General features: G+C 46.4%; 1 protein-coding gene across 1 annotated transcript; it reads right to left on the reverse strand.

The window, feature by feature from the left end:
• Positions 1-54: 54 nt before the first annotated feature.
• LOC130127881 (uncharacterized) lies at positions 55-16,603 on the reverse strand. Its single transcript, XM_056297597.1, has 4 exons — positions 15,752-16,603; positions 5,522-5,657; positions 1,064-1,139; positions 55-952 (listed from the first exon to the last, which is right to left on the reverse strand). The coding sequence occupies exons 1-4, from the start codon at positions 16,601-16,603 to the stop codon at positions 55-57; spliced, it is 1,962 nt and encodes a 653-aa protein (XP_056153572.1).
• Positions 16,604-17,810: the final 1,207 nt, after the last annotated feature.

The following is a 17,810-nucleotide window of genomic DNA, read 5'->3' on the forward strand; positions in this document are numbered from 1 at the left end:
TATTAGAATGACCGAAACAGGGTTGGACCGCAAAGCATCTGAAAACATTCCTTTTCACACCATCAGCATCCTGCTGCTCGGGTACTTAGCGCTCTTATGTCCAACACTGGAGACCTTCCTGGTCACACTGCTCCTCATGGACAGTCCCTTCAGCCTCCCGCCACTGCTCACGCTCTCCAACGGGGTCATCCCACCAGGCCTCCCCTGGTTTGCTTCCTCCTGCTTGATGTTGTGGGAGTTTGAGCTGACGCAGAACCACTTCTTTGAGGCATAGCAAAGCTCAGCGAAGCTGGAAAGGGCCGACACCAGTCCTACGATGAAGTAGAAACGAAGGAAAATGGTTTTCTCGGTGGGGCGGGAAGTGAAGCAGTCCACGGTGTAAGGGCAGGGGAAGCGACTGCAGGGGAATTGGGCCTCCACGCCGAAGCCATACAACCACCACTGGCCCACCAGGACGCCCACCTCTGCCACCAAGCGGAAAGCCACGTTCACAATGTACAGCTGCCTCAGGTACACCTCCTCTCTGTACTCACGAATGTTCAGCTGACCTTGCCTGGAGCCATCCTTCTTCTTTTTGAAGTGGTGCATGGCATACATCATGAAGAGCAGGGACGGCGTTGAGATGGCGACGATGTGGAACACCCAGAAGCGGTACTGGGAGATAGGGAAGGCCATGTCGTAGCACACTTGCTTGCAGCCTGGCTGGAGGGTGTTACAGGCAAACTCGTGCTGCTCGTCCTCAAACAGGTCACTGGCCACTGTGCCCAGAATCAGGATCCTGAAGACCAGCATGAGGAGGAGCCAGAAGCGGCCCAGCATCGGCGAGTGAACCTGAAGGTTTTCAAAGAATTCGCCGAGGAAGTTCCACTCGCCCATGGTGACGGCACCAGACCGGTGATGTCCTCGTGGATGGCTTGTGGTGTAAGGGCAAACCCAGAAAATGGCGACTCGTCTGTTGAAGGTCAAATGCTCTTTCCAGTTCTTTCAGGGCCACATTTAATCCACTTTCTGGGTCATCTATCACATAACCGTCCTCAAACCCACCATCTCCGGCTGGGATTACAACGTGAATTGAATCTGCAGGTCGACGAGTTTTTGGTGTTTTTGTGAGGTGGCAGGGGGCAGCACATCCCTGGTGCCTGAAACAACCAAAGTAAACAAAAAGTGACATTAAACATCCCCCTACATGCAGTCAGGTGTTAACGCACCGAAGAAATGACATCAAATCACAGCACAGCTTTTGCAACTGACAACTTAAATCACGTCCACATCATCCTTTAGTTTGCTTAGCTCCTTCCTTCAGGTGAGATTTATAATTAAATTCCTCAACTAATTGTGGTGTCAAACACAGCAACAGACAAAGTGCGACCTGCACAAGTGAATCTACAGTAGTGATCATTTCATCTATAATCTATAGTGCGCTGACAAGCTGTTACTTGAAGTGGACAGGCAGGCTGAGCTGCTAGACAAGCTATAACACACACACAGACACACACACGCACACCCAGAAATCACTCTCCTTCTTCTTGCCCTTCAAAGAGGAAATCCTCAGTCAAACTGGAGAAATGTTATGAGAGGACCAAAAATAAAAAATACTATTTTTAAATTTATTTACTATTATTATTTTATTTATATTTTTATTATTTTTAAAATAGCAAGCAGGGTCTCATTTCAACCGTGATGGGCCCGGGTGTGTGTGCCAGCCCGCTTTGACCTCAGTTCTAGTCTGAGCAGCGTTGAGTTCAGGGTTTCGGTAATGACGACGAGGGCGGCGATGGCTAAAGGCTGAGCTCTAGATGAGCACTAGATGAGGACTAAAGGCTGAGCTCTAGATGAGCACTAGATGAGGACTAAAGGCTGAGCTCTAGATGAGCACTAGATGAGGACTAAAGGCTGAGCTCTAGATGAGCACTACATGAAGACTAAAGGCTGAGCTCTAGATGAGCACTAGATGAGGACTAAAGGCTGAGCTCTAGATGAGCACTAGATGAGGACTAAAGGCTGAGCTCTAGATGACACTACATGAGGACTAAAGGCTGAGCCCTAGATGAGCACTAGATGAGGACTAAAGGCTGAGCCCTAGATGAGCACTAGATGAGGACTAAAGGCTGAGCTCGAGATGAGCACTAGATGAGGACTAAAGGCTGAACCCTAGATGAGCACTAGATGAGGACTAAAGGCTGAGCTCTAGATGAGCACTAGATGAGGACTAAAGGCTGAGCTCTAGATGAGCACTAGATGAGGACTAAAGGCTGAGCTCTAGATGAGCACTACATGAGGACTAAAGGCTGAGCTCTAGATGAGCACTAGATGAGGACTAAAGGCTGAGCCCTAGATGAGCACTAGATGAGGACTAAAGGCTGAGCTCTAGATGAGCACTAGATGAGGACTAAAGGCTGAGCTCTAGATGAGCACTAGATGAGGACTAAAGGCTGAGCTCTAGATGAGCACTAGATGAGGACTAAAGGCTGAGCTCTAGATGAGCACTACATGAGGACTAAAGGCTGAGCTCTAGATGAGCACTAGATGAGGACTAAAGGCTGAGCCCTAGATGAGCACTAGATGAGGACTAAAGGCTGAGCCCTAGATGAGTACTAAAGGCTGAGCCCTAGATGAGCACTTGAAAGAACTTAGCAGCTACAGCCAGAAGGCCAAGCAGCCGGCTCACAGAGGAAAAGTCTGCAGCACTAGAAACCGGGTGGTCACGCCACTACAGTGTGCTTTGGTGCATGAAACAGATTACATTGTGGGAAAAAATGTGGTATCTGAATGAGTCTGACAGTCTAAAATTCACAGATTTATTTTGTCTCGGGGATTATTTACATCACAAGAACAATGCAAGCTCATGATTAGAGGACGTTTAAATATCGCATTGCAGTGACAGGTTATTTCATTTGCTGGGGGGATTTTCTAACTGGAATGTCCAAAATGTCAGTTTTGAGGTGGCTTTTCTGCAGAGACGGTTCAATAAGAGCCCTCTGTTGAAAGACAACACCACACATGCTGTTACACACTCTGCACGTCCTTCTGAAACACAAGCTGCATTTCAAAAAGGACCAGTGTTACTCACAGGTTTTAATTTGGTTAACTTAAGTGGAAACTATGAATTTTAATTTTCTTCAAGCCGCTGACGACAAGCGATGAAGACCACAGGGAGGAAAGAGGTGCAGGGAGACAACGGGCGTCCTGCCTCAAACCACATTCATATGCTACCAAACCCATTTATGCAGACTCTATAACCAACACGAAGTAAACACAGCAGGACTGCAAACCACGCATAGAGGCAAACAAACAACAGCAGGACCTTCACACTTGCAGTAAAAATATTCCAATGGAAAAATACTCAAATATTTCAAGCAAACATTGCACAGAAACGCTGACAAGTTGTAAAGTTTAACTTACTGCGTCCAGGCCCCCAGAGCAAACCGGTTCCAGTCTCAGCACTGTTTTTCAGAAATCCAGTGCTGCTGTCGAGACTCCTCCTTCAACACGCCTCGCGGGAAGAGCCCTTTCCTGCTCCTGTCGAGCGGCCTCTACATGTCCAGACACGGGTGTCTCCAGAGCGACACCAGAAGTCGCTCCAACCTCCAACAAGGTGCACTTTCCACAAATCATTCATTCTGAACGCACACGCGACACACACTCTACAAGAACATGTAGTATGTAAAGGGATACAAAAGACGACCACAGAAATATTTACAGGGCAGAACTTGGACATAAAACACCAAACGTGTTTTAAGACAACAGGTGCACAAAAGTGAACTGCCCGGACAACCGATCCCACTGAAAAATGTAGGTTTGTTGCCATCCAGTCACTTCTCAGAAGCTAAAATAACACAATGTCTTGCAATGAATCTTAATTGTGTTCTCCCCTTTTAAATGACCACACACTAAACCACACTGCAGCCGTCACGTGTACCTGGAGTAGCTACACTTCAACTCTGCTGTGCGAAGCCGGGCTCAGTTGTGTCACACTGAGCACAGGAACACCGGCACAGGGTCTCGCCACACTACATTTACAAACATCGGGAGCTGAATGGATGGATGGATGGTTGGCGCAGTGGTTAGCACAGTCGCCTCACATCAAGAAGGTCCTGGGTTTGAGCCCCGGGGTAGTCCGACCTTGGTGGGTCATCCCGGGTCGTCCTCTGTGTGGAGTTTGCATGTTCTCCCCGTGTCTGTGTGGGTTTCCTCCGGGGGCTCCGGTTTCCTCCCACAGTCCAAAGACATGTAGGTCAGGTGACTCGGCCGTACTAAATTGTCCCTAGGTGTGAATGTGTGTGTGATGGCCTGGCAGCCTGTCCAGGGTGTCTCCCCGCCTGCCACCCAATGACTGCTGGGATAGGCTCCAGCATCCCCACGGCCCTGAGAGCAGGATAAGCGGTTCAGATAATGGATGGGTGGATGAATGGATGGATGGATGGATGGATGGATGGATGGATGAATGAATGAATGCCTTTATTTGTCGCTGGACAGCGAACCAAATTAAGTGCAACTCCCCAGTGGTACGAAATCTGAAAAAATAAAATATATACAAATAGTCAAAATACAAACAAGACACACAATTTGCAGCACAATCAACATATGATATATGCGTAAGTGTAAAAATAAGTGTAATATCCGTTACACTAGATAAACAGTCTGTGTGTCGCACTAACCTGAGTCAGCATTTTTTGCACATGCCAAATTTTTTATTTTAATTTAATCTTAATACTTTATTGATCCCTGTGGGGAAATTCTTCCTCTGCATTTAACCCATCCTAGCTGTGTAGCTAGGAGCGGTGGGCAGCCGCCGTGCAGCACCCGGGGACCAACCGCGGTTCATCTTGCCATGCCTTGCTAAGGGGCACAGACAGGAGTATTAACCCTAACATGCGTGTCCTTTTGATGGTGGGGGAAACCGGAGCACCCGGAGAAAACCCACCCACGGGGAAAACATGCAAATTCCACACAGAAAGGACCTAGGATGACCTCCCCCCAAGGTTGGACAACCCCAGGTTTTGAACCTAGGACCTTCTTGCTGTGAGGCGATAGCTCTAACCACTGCGCCACCGTGCTGCCAAATGTACAGGTGTTATTGCACAGTTTCACGATATTAGAGTTTGTTACCAGAGTTCAGTTCTTTAATGGCACTTGGGTAGAAACTGTTCAAAAGTCTGGAAGTACGGGTCTTGAAAGACCTATAGCGCCTCCCGGATGGCAGCAGAGTGAAAAGGTGGTTGCCTGGGTGCGATGAGTCCTTGATTATGTTTGTGGTCCAATGTAGGCAGCAGGATCTGTATACGTCCTCGAGCGAAGGTAGCTGTGTGCCAATGGTTTTCTGTGCTGACTTAATCACTCTCTGCAGCACTTTCTTATCAGCCACAGTGCAGCTGGCATACCACACTAAGATGCCATAGGTGAGGATGATTTTTATGGGGCAGTGATAGAAGGACACCAGCAGCAGCTGGGACAAATTAGCTCTCCTCAGTGTCCTTAGAAAGTGAAGTCAGGAGAACCACTTTAAATCAGAAGTCTTCACCGGAGTCAGAGTCCAGAATGTATGTGACCGGATTCTTGGCCTGGGAGGGTTTTTCTCTGGGTGCCACGGCAACAGGAGCTGCAGCTCCCTGGTCTGAAACCTGGAAGCTGTCACCCCCTTCCCATTTCTTGGTCTTCTACCAGGACAGGGAAAAAAAAGTTATTAGCTCGACTTCAATGATTGTTATAGTAGTTATCATACAATCGCACTGTTTCTTGGTAGGAAACTGAGTAGTGCGACCGGGGCCCTCTTTGCCAACTAATATAAGCAACATCCCACCAAAAGAATTTCATTTCAACATTACACTGATGCCATATGAAACAATTTGAGGATTGCTCAGACCAGAGAGCCTGCCAACAGGAAAGTGAAGCCCATCCTGGTTTTGTTAAAAGCCATCAATTTATAAGAGATTAAACAAGCAGATCTATAGAATAGAAATGGATGCCGTTGAAAAAAGGTGTCAAAGAGAGGTGGAAAGAGCACTACCAGGACCTTTTAAACCACGACTCTAGACCTGAGATGGATGCTCTCCAATAGCTCTTTCAACAACCCAAAGAGGAGGACATGGCGGCACCACCTAGTCTATGAGAAGTCCAGGATGCCATCAGGAAGATGAAAATCAACAAGGCTGCTGGTCCTGGTGGAATACCAACAGAAGTACTGAGGGCAGGGGGACCTACAGTCCTCAAGACATATACATGCCATGCTACTTAAAATATGGGAAAGAGATGAAATACCTGCGGAACTTAGGGACGCACTCACTGTCTCTACATTTAAGAGAGGGGACAAGCTGAGCACGGAAACTGCCGTGGGATTTCCCTGCTTTCCACCACAGGGAAAGCTCTGGCTAGGGTCTTGGCCAACAGACTGCCAGAATCTCAGAGCAGTTTTTGTCCTAACAGAGGCACCATTGACAGGATTTTTACCACTCGCCAAGTTCAAGAAAAGCCCTGGAACAGAATCAACCATTGTACATGGCCTTCATAGACTTAACCAAAGCCTTTGATTCCGTAAACTGCCAGGCCCTCTGGCTAGCTCTGTCAAAAATAGGCTGTCCTGATAAATATATCAGAGTACTACAACTACTACATGACAACATGTCAGCTAGAACACTCAGCAGTTATGGAAACGAGACAGAGTCCTTCAAGGTCCACACAGGAGTTAAACAAGGCTGTGTCATTGCCACCATCCTCCACCTCATGGGTCCCCATCTGCCTCAGGGAGTTGAAATCATGTACAGAACTGGTGAGAATCTTCTGAGCATTAACAGATTCAGGGCTAAAAGTGAAACCACCACCAGATCCACCATAGAGCTGCAGTACGCCAATGACAACACCTTAGTGTCCCTCGTAGAAGAGGAACTATAGACTATACTAGATGCCTTTGCCTGGCCTGGCCATTAACATAAAAAAGGACGCATATCCTCTACCAACCGCAACCCAACAGAAATGTGCCTGCTGTGCCCCCATCCATCTCTGTAGACAACACCAGACTCGAAAACGTGGAACGGTTACCATATCTTGACAGCCTTCTCTCCTCCAAAGTGAACACTGACATCGAAATACACCAGCTTTGACCCGGGATGTTTATGGGTTGGTTCCCTTGCGGAAGGACGCCTGTGCATGAGACGGTTTTATGTGGAGTGGCTGATGTGCCTGCAGCCACCACATGGTCCTTGGCAGGGGGTGGCCAGAGTCCAATGGCATGGAGAACCAAGACAATTGGGGACCACCCTCTGTTGCAGCTTTCATCCGCCTTCACTGTCGTTGTGACCTGGAGACATCTTCCGCCAGTTCCACTGTTGAGGTCTTTGTTGGATCGCGCTTCATCTGGAACCTCCTCCTTGACCTATCTGCCTTGGGTGGCCCTACCAGAAGCTAAGCTCTGGACAGCATACTAGCTCTTGGGATCGTTGGTATTCCACCACGGCAAGGTGGCTATCCAGGAGAAAACACACACACACACACACACACACACACACACACACACACACACACACACACACACACACACACACACACACACACACACACAAACAAACTCCTGTTGGTCAAGGTTGACACAGAGCTCCTGATCAAGACCTTCCAGAGATTCAACACACGAGGGCATCCTAGAAAAATCAGGTTACTTACAGCTGGACCTGCCTTTGGATGCTGAGGTTTTTGTCACGTACATGGTCCTAATCTGAGGAATAGTCTCCCACGGAAATTGAGGAAAGAAACATCAACAGCTTTTAAATGCCTGGTTATAAAAACATTTTTGAATCATGTGTTTACTTAAGAAAACCAACCCATTTTCTTAACAGCTGTTCAATTTGCTGTCGATCAGTTATGGGTTCAGACAAGTCCTTGTATTTACTTTTTTCCTTTTCTATCTTCTTCACACTTTTATTTAAGGGTTATCTTTTTATTTCCTCTTTGTAACATTTACTTTATCTTGGTTTGTTTTCATTTTACCTCGGTATCACCTCTGGACTCTAACAATGTAAAGCACATGGTCTTGCATTTTAATGTGCAAAACGTGCGATATAAATTTTCTAACCATCGATTGATTGAGTTTGCATTTAACATGACCATGAGATGTACTGATGAGCCTTTTTCCATCAGTCTGAAACAGTACAGCGGGAGGTGTAATGGACGGTAACGCATTCTGCAGTTGTAGAACAAATATAAGATCAAAGATGTCTGAAAACGTTCTGTCAAAATAAATAAATAAACTTATCGTGTTTCCTCACTTTAAGCTGAAGCCATTCGTGCTCATCAGTGAATGCAGACACTTGACCTTGACCTATAATTATGTGTTTAAATACTTGGGGTCAACTGTCCAAAGTAACAGGGAGTGTGGAAGAGAGGTGAAGAAGAGAGTGCAGGCAGGGTGGAGTGGGTGGAGAAGAGTGTCAGGAGTGATGTGTGACAGAAGGGTACCAGCAAGAGTTAAAGGGAAGGTTTACAAGATGGTTGTGAGACCAGCTATGTTGTATGGTTTGGAGACAGTGGCACTGATGAAAAGACAGGAGGTGGAGCTGGAGGTGGCAGAGATGAAGATTATAAGATTTTCACTGGCAGTGATGAAGAAGGACAGGATTAGGAACCAGTACATTAGAGGGACAGCTCAGGTTGGACGGTTTGGAGACAAAGCAAGAGAGACAAGATTGAGATGGTTTGGACATGTGTGGAGGAGAGATGCTGGGTATAATGGGAGAAGGATGCTGAATATGGAGCTGCCAGGGAAGAGGAGAAGAGGAAGGCCAAAGAGGAGGTTTATGGATGTGGTGAAGGAGGACATGCAGGTGGCTGGTGTGACAGAGGAAGATGCAGAGGACAGGAAGAGATGGAAATGGATGATCTGCTGTGGTGACCCCACAGCTGTGTATTTTAAATAATTTAAGAATCTTTGTGCCAAATTCAGCAGTTTACACCCGTCTGTATTTGTCTGACCTTTATGACAGATGTCAAATATTTCTAGAATCATTCAACACCTCAATCGTGTGTTTGTCACATTCTTTAAATAATCACATCACTGAATTTGGCAAGAGTTTGATGGACACTAAAATAAACAAGACCCAGTATGAGAATCGGTCTTATCTGCTGCTGCAACCAAATTTCTGCATTAATACAGCGCCATCTGTCCGTCAACAGTCTCTCTACCTCAAGCCTAGAATCTCTCTACTTAAGCCTAAAATCTCTCTGCTTGAGCCTATATCCAAGTCTATCAAAGTCTAAGTCCGCCTCAGTCTACTCCATCTGTCAACTTGTGTCTCACTGGAGGGGCTGGGGGGTTCGACTGGCACTGTGTACCAACATACACGTCCCCAAAAACAAACTTCCGTTCCACTTCCTTCACTCTGTCACTCTCTTATCTACTCATTATTACCATCGCAAAGACCGGGACTTACTTAGGGAGGGAGGTAAAACTGTCTGTTCTCTCCCCTTTCCTGTTTTTGGCCCCTTACATTTTCCATAACACATCACACCAAACAGGTCTTCCTCGTCTCCGCAATCAGCCTCGTTGGAAAAAAATCCCTTCAGTGGATCAATTCAAACAACTTTTCTATACTTTCCATCATTCAGCCACAAAACACTTTATGGGGGGGGGGCATTTTCCTACTTTTGACAAGGTGGTGTAACTATAACGACTGTATGTCAATGAAACACAACTGTGATTGTTTTTTTCCCTTTAGTTTAGTTCAGCAGCCATACCAACATGTACCCTGGCTCTGCTGAATGGCGGAAGCTAAGCAGGTGTGGGCTTGGCTAGCACGTGGATGGAAGACCTCCGGGAAAACTGAGTCGCTGCTGGAAGTGGTGTTTGTGGACCAGTAGGAGGCAATCTTCCTTCTGGTCCTAATAAAAACAATAAATATCAAATCTCAATGCCCCAGTGCGGTGACGGGGACACTGTGCTGTAGGAGACGCCGTCCTTCGGATGAGACATTAAACCAAGGCCCTGACTCACTACGGTCATTAAAGATCCCATGGCATGTATTGCAAGAGTAGGTAGGGGGTTCCCCGGTGTCCTGGCAAAATTCCCAACCTGACTCTCTCCATCTGCTCACCTAATCCCCTCTCCACCTCAAGCTGAGGTGTGGTGAGCATTCTGGCGTGAAATGGCTACCGCGTCTCACCCAGGTTGGTGCTACACATTGGTGGTGGTTGAGGTGAGTTTCCCCCCCTCACTGTGAAGCGCTTTGGGTGTCTAGATAAAGTGCTATATAAATGTAATCCATTATTATTATTAGTTTCCTGAGCTCCACACCTACTTCTAATGGAACAGGCTGTCTGGCATGTCATTAACATAGCCCTCTGTTCTGATTGGCGGGCAGTACTGCTGCTCCCACCCCCTCCCTTGGACAGAAACAATGACTGCTCAGCCACAGGCTACCTTGCTCTCGGCATGGGCGGCCTTATGCAAAATCTGGGTTGATTGTTCCCGGTGTTATGAGATTGAAGATGGCGCTGTACTATGGCGGCTAGCTATGAGCTGCTCTTGCTTTGTTGTTTGTTTTCCTGTTAAATTTCACATTTGTTGCACAAAAAGCATCTCACACATTTACCTATGATCGCCAGACTCTGCTGGACATAAGATTAGACGTTCCCAACAACTGGAAGCTGCAGGACTTGCTGAGAGAGAGAGAGAGATTACCTATAACAAACAGGTACTGACATGGAGTAATTGCCACAGACAGCACTACTGGAGGCAGGGTAAACAAGGTGGCGCCCTGGTGAGGCTACAATGGCATCCTACCCGGCCCCCTATTCCCAGCATACTGCCGTCTGATGTCCAGTCCCTTGACAACAAGCTGGATGAATTTCAATGCCAAATGAGCTCTCAATGGGACATGAAGGACTGTTGTGTGTTCTGCTTTATAGAGACTTGGCTGAGCCCTAATACACCTGATAGGGCTATACAACCTGAGGGGTTTTCTGTGCACCACATGGACAGTTTTGACATGTACTGGCAAGACAGAGGGAGGTGATGTATGCTTCTTCATTAACAATTCATGGTGCGCTGGCGTGGAAATGGTCTCTCAGTCCTCTTCGCCAGGTTTGGAACAACTAACAATAAGGTGCAGACCATTCTATCTCCCAAGCGAATTCCCCTGCGTGTTGTTAACTGTTGGCTATATACCGCCGCAAACTACTGCCACAGTGACACTGGCAAAACTGTATGGAGCCATTAGCAGGCAGGAGAACTTGCCCCCCGGGGGTCATTTCAATTGTGGCAGGGGACTTTAACCACTGTAGCCTGAAATCTATGCACCAAAATTATACCAAAATTTCACCGGCCCAACCAGAGGCAACAAGACTTGAACACTGTTACTCCACTGTCAAGGCAGCTTACAGGTCTATCCCATGACCTCACTTTGGGAAATCTGACCACCTGTCAATTCTCTTGCTTCCTGCCTACAAGCAGAAAGCGAAGTGTGTGCAGCACACTGTGAGGACAATACAGTACTGGACTACAGAACACGAATCCAAACTTCAGGGATGTTTTAAATCAATCTTCAAGGATTCAGCCTTGAGTTTGGATGAGTATGCTGAATCAGTCACCGGCTATGTTAGATTCTCTTGGGATAACTGTATCCCAGCACAGACTATCTGCTCCAACCAGAATCCCTGGATTAACAGAGACGTTTGCCTGAGGTTGAGGGAGTGTACCACTCCTTTTAAATCAGGGGACAAGGAATGCTACAAGAAATCCAAGTATGACTTAAGGAGAGCCATCAAAGCAGCTAAAAGACAATATAGGGACAAACTGGAAAATGACTACAGTGGCTGTGACTCACGGTGCATGTGGACAGGGCTGCAGGGGGTTACGGACTATAAATCTGAACACAATGTGGCTAACAACACCTCTGCTTCTCTCCCGGATGAGCTTTAAAACTTTTATACCCGCTTTGAAGCTCACAATTCGGACCCAGTCACAGCAACACGGTGCCTACTCAATGAAGTCGAGCTGGAGCGATAGATAGCTATATAGTCTTTATTGTCCCACAGGAAATTTGTTCTCAAAGCCATTACATGCACAGGAACATACAGCTAACCATACCGCAATGTACAGATATACTTACAGATACATAAACACATAACATTCATGAACTCATAACATTCACTCAACTCAAGTAAATCTGGCTCTATGCTAGGTCACGAGGCAGTTTGTTTAGACCTGCCGTGGCAAAAGGGACATAACTTCTGCCGAAGCGAGCTCTTCTCCGTTTCAGAGTCCTGAATCTGCAGCCTGAGGTCAGAAGTGTGAAATATGAATTAAGGGGTGATTGGTGTCATTCACTATTCTGAGTGCAAGGCGTGTGACAGCTGTCATTCATGTCAGATGTTGGGTGTAGGACAGTGGATGATCTTGGAGGCAGCATGTGAGCTCCTGTTAGGTTTTGTTTTGTTTTTGGGTTTTTTTGTTGGCGATGATCAGAATGGTATAGAAGCAGGGGGAACAGTACAGCAGGATGGGTTGGATTATAGTTTTGTAAAGCAACAACAGGAGGTGGGGGGCAACAGAAAGTGCTCTGAGCTTGCGCTCAGTGCTTAGTGCTTGAGCTTGATGTGGAGTCTGCTGGGATCACGTATGGATATCAGTGATGGCTTGATCAAACGAGTTTACTTTTTCGTTTTTGTTTTTTTAAATTTCTCCCCAACTGTATCCGGCCAATTACCCCACTTTTCTGATCCGAGCCATCCCAATCGCTGTTCCGCCCCCTCTGTCGAGCTGGGGAGGGCTGCAGACTACCACGTTTCCTCCGATATAGGTGGAGTTGCCAGCCACTTCTTTTTACCTGACAGTGAGAAGTTTTGCCAGGGGGATGTAGCGCGTGGGAGGATCACGCTATTCCCCCCAGTTCTCCCTCCCCCCTGAACAGGTGCCCCAACCGACCAGAGGAGGTGCTAGTGCAGCAACCAGGACTCATACCCATAACCGGCTTCCCACCCGCAAACACGGCCAATCGTGTCTGTAGGGACTCCCGACCAAGCCGGAGGTAACACATGGATTCGAACCGGCGATCCCCATGTTGGTAGGCAACGGAATAGACCGCCACGCTCCCCAGACGCCCTTTGAGGTTACTTTCTAAAGTGAGTCCAAGATATTTGAAGTTGTTAACCTGTTCTACTGTCGTGGATGGAGTTGAGGTTCAGTCCAGTGAGGGGTGTGTTTGGTGTTTTAGTGACCAGTTCTTCTGTCTTGTCCACATTCAGTTTGGAGGTAGTTGTCCATGCACCATTGTGTAAAATGAGAAATGGAGTGACGATAGGCTCTGATCAAGTTATTATCTTTAAGTAGTCCCAGTATGGCAGTATCATCAGAGTATTTGTAGTAAGTGGTGATGGGTGAAGGGCTGATGCAGTTGTTTGTCTAGGGTGCAGAAAAAGGGACAGCGGACACAGCCCTGAGGGACTCCGGTGTTGGTGATGATGGTTGATGATGTTACTTTGCCTATTCTTATAGCCTGTGGTCTTTTGCGAAGGAAGTTGTGGACCCAGTGGCTGAGGAGTGGAGTGATGTAGAGGTGGTGGTCAGGTGACAGAGGCTGATGTGAGTAAAACTTTTAAAAGGGTTAAGGCTCATAAAGCTGCTGGCCCAGATGGCATCCCTTCCCATGTCATCAAAGCATATTACACTCAGCTATCTTGGGTTTTTACTGACATTTTTAACCTCTCCTTGTCACTGTGTGTGGTTCCAATGTGTTATAAGAAAACCACCATTGTGCCTGTACCTAAGAAAACACCTGCGTCTTGCCTTAATTATTACCGACTTGTTGCTTTGGCCTCTGTTATTATGAAGTGCCTGGAAAGATTGGTAATAGCATATAAAATGTAACATTCCTGTTACCCTTGGCCCATTACAGTTTGCCTACTGTTCCAACAGATCTGTACATGATGCTATCTCACTTGCTATGCATACTGGTTTAGTACACCTTGCAAATAAAACAACCTATGTCAGAATATTGTTTATTGATTACAGTTCTGCTTTTAATACTATTCTTTTTAGTACTATCCAAACTGGAGATGAAACTCAGAGGTCTTGGTCTGGGCAACTCTGTCTGTAATTGGCTATTTTATTTCCTGACAGGCGGTTCCCAGACTGTGAAAATAGGTAAAACATCCTCATCTACATTCGTTCTTCGGACCGGCATACCTCAGGGCTGCTGTCTCAGCCCACTATTGTACAGTCTGTTTACACACAACTGTGTTGCCAAATAAGACAACAGCATCATTAAATTTGTGGACGACACCACAGTGATTGAACTAATAAGTGACAGTGATGAGAGGGCCTATATGAGGGAAGTTGAAGATTTAACCATATGGTGCCATGATAACAACCTCTCTCTAAATATCAATATAAGACAAGAAATTATTGTTGACTTTAGAAAGATCAGAGAAAATCACATTGCTCTTTCCATTAATTAAATTGTGGACAGTTTTATACTGTGGACAGTTTTATATTTCTCAGTTTACACATCACAGACATCCTCACATAGTCTCTCAACACCAATTGCATCCTGAACAAGGAACAGCAGAGAGTGTATTTCCTGAGGTGTCTCAAGAGTTTTGGGATGAGTACCAAAACTCTTATGAACTTTTATCGCAGTACCATGGAGAGTGTGTTGACAGGCTGTATCACAGTGTGGTTTGGCAACCTGACTGCTCAGGACTGCAGACCGCTTCAAAGGACTGTAAAGACAGCAGCAAAAATCACTGGGATGGAACCACCACAACTTCATAAAATGTACACCACTCGCTGCAAAAGGAAAGCAGAAAATATCATTAAGGTCACCAGCCACCCTGCTCATGTCTGTTCTTGCTCCTTCCATCTAAAAAGCATTACCAGAGCATCAAGTTACACACCAAACATCTCAGTAATAGTTTCTTTCCACAAGCAGTCACGTTGCTGAACAGCTGACGCACCCATATGCATCTTACATTGTTGTGTTGTCGTGTACTTTTCTATACTGTGTATATAATGTATGACTTCTGTGTACATAGTCTATGTAGGTCTAAAATGTTTTTTGCTTTTTTGGGATGGTGGGTCCTTGTGTCCTTTGTCCTTGTGTCTTTTGTGTTAAGGCAGAGACAGCCAGAGCATACGAATTTCCTTGTATTCCAATACATATGATAATAGTTGAACGTGAACTTGTGACATCACTCCAAGGAACAATTCTGATTGGCTTGTTCAAATGGCTCCATTTGATCCCATAAATAAAATTGTGAAAAAGAGATGTTATTGAATTTGGGGGCAAGCAAATGTGAGGGTATTCTGAATCTGCCCCCTCACTTCTGTCTAAGGGCTGCATGAACACACAAACTGATGAAAGAGAGAGGAGACCGATGGAGATGTCGGCTTACAAAAAAATCTCCTGATTGGCTGATAAGGAGTGGGTACAGGGCAAATTGCGAGACTCCATTTACAGTGCCTAGGGTGGCCACAGAGACTGGGTGTTTTTCTCAGTGTATGTACCTACTTCATAGCTGTCGGGATGTAGAAAGAGTTTGAAGGAGTATTGTAAAATGTGTTCTAAATCAAAACCTCTGGTAGTCAATTTCAGAGCTAAGAAAGCATGGAAATGGTGCTCCTCACGGACAACAAAATCCACCACAAGACTAGACACATCTTTATTTCCAAAATACCCCCCCTAAATTGAAATCAAACAATAGCTTATTATTATTTATAACAAGCATGCAATATTAAAATTAAAATGACTGAATCGAGTCCCTTTCACACCATGAGCATCCCATTGCTTGGGTACTTGGCGCTCTTGCGTCCAACACTGGAGACCTTCCTGGTTACGCTGCTCCTTGTAGACACTCCCTTCAGCCTCCCGCCGCTGCTCATTCTTTCCAATGGGGTCAACCCACAGGGCTTCTCCTGATTCGCTTCCTGCTGGTTGATGTTGTGGATGTTCGGGTAGATGCACGAGCGCTGTGGTGGTGGCTGCCCCCATTTCGGGCAGAACCACTTCTTTGAGGCATAGCAAAGCTCGGCGAAGCTGGAAATGGCTGACACCAGTCCTATGATGAAGTAGAAGCGAAGGAAAATGGTTTTCTCGGTGGGGCGGGAAGTGAAGCAATCCACAGTGTAAGGGCAGGGAAAGTGACTGCAGGGAAACTGGGCCTCCACCCTGAAGCCGTACAACCACCACTGACCCACCAGGATGCCCACCTCTGCCACCAAGCGGAAGCCCACGTTCACGATGTACAGCCGCTTCAGGTACACCTCCTCTCTGTAGTCGCGACTACTCAGTTGACTTTGCCTGGATCCACCTTTCTTCTTGTTTGAGTGGTGCACTGCATACATCATGAAGAGCAGGGACGGCGTGGAGATGGCAACGATGTGGAACACCCAGAAGCGGTATTGGGAGATAGGGAAGGCCATGTCGTAGCACACCTGCTTGCAGCCTGGCTGGAGGGTGTTACAGGCAAACTCCCTTTGCTCGTCCTCAAACAGGTTGCTGGCTACTGTGCCCAGAATCAGGATCCTGAAGACCAGCATGAGGAGGAGCCAGAAGCGGCCCAGCATCGGCGAGTGAGCCTGAAGGTTTTCAAAGAATTTGCTGAGGAAGTTCCACTCACCCATGATGGCACCCGGCTCGTGATGTCCTTGTGGATTGCTCGTGACGGAAGGGCGAATCCAGAAAAGGGCGACTCGTCTGTTTAAGGACAAATGCTCTTGGCGGTACTTTCAGGACACATTTAATCCACTTCCTGGGTCACCTGAAGATGTCACATAACCGTACTCAAACTCATCATCTCAAACTGAGATTACAAAGTAAATTGAATCTGCAGGTCAACAAGTTCTTTTTTTTTCATGAAGTGCCGGGGGGCCTCACATTCCTTCGGCCTCAAACAACCTAAGAAAATGAAACGTTGCATTAAACATCCTATATGCAGTCAAGTGTTAAATCACTGAAGAAATGACTTGAAATCACAGCACACCCATTGCAAATTACACAAGATAAATCACATTCATATCATCCTTTAGTATGCTCATTTAGTTGAGATTCACAATTAAATTCCTCAACTAAATTTGATGTCAAATACAGACAAATGCAACGTGCACATATGAATAAACAGTAATAATCCACAGTTCACTAACAAGCCGTTACTTGATGTGGACAGGCTGGCTGAACTGTTATACAAGCTCTAACACACCCATAAACCATACACATTTATGCTTCTCTGGGACCAAATGCACGCAACAGGTGCCATCTCTGACATATCTAAAAGGTGAGCTGAACAAACAAGTTCAGCCCTGAGGCATCCGATGTGCCTGAGGAAATCCCTCTGTCTTGCTCTTCAAAGAGGAACTCCTCAGACTGGCTGGAAAAATGCTCTGAGAGGGCCAAAAATGAAAATAAAAAAGGGGTCCCATTTAATAAGTGATGGGCCCGGGTCTGTGCCAGCCTGCTTTAGAGCTGTCAGTGAATATTCCAAATTCGAATATATAAACGAATTGTTAAAAAGAATAGACATTTGAGTGCGAAAATTAATGTTCGTTTGTGAAAAAACAAAAGCAGCACCACCGTGGCTGTCAGCCTCGCAAATTCTCACGAGAGCCTCGCCGCTGCGCTGAACACGCTGTATGATGGACAGGAATCACACAACGTCACTTGGTTGTGGCTAGATGGGGTACATCACGTTCACTGGTTGAAAAAGGAATTTAGGTCAAGCTGAAACGTGCGAATAATTTAACAACAACCGTGTGGTAAAGATGGCAGATAGTTCACAACCCAACTCGGCCACAGAGAGAAAGAGTGACTTTCACTCCGAACAATCTAAAAAGC

This window comes from Lampris incognitus, chromosome 17, assembly GCF_029633865.1.
Source record: "Lampris incognitus isolate fLamInc1 chromosome 17, fLamInc1.hap2, whole genome shotgun sequence".
NCBI classification, from domain to species: Eukaryota; Metazoa; Chordata; class Actinopteri; order Lampriformes; family Lampridae; genus Lampris; species Lampris incognitus.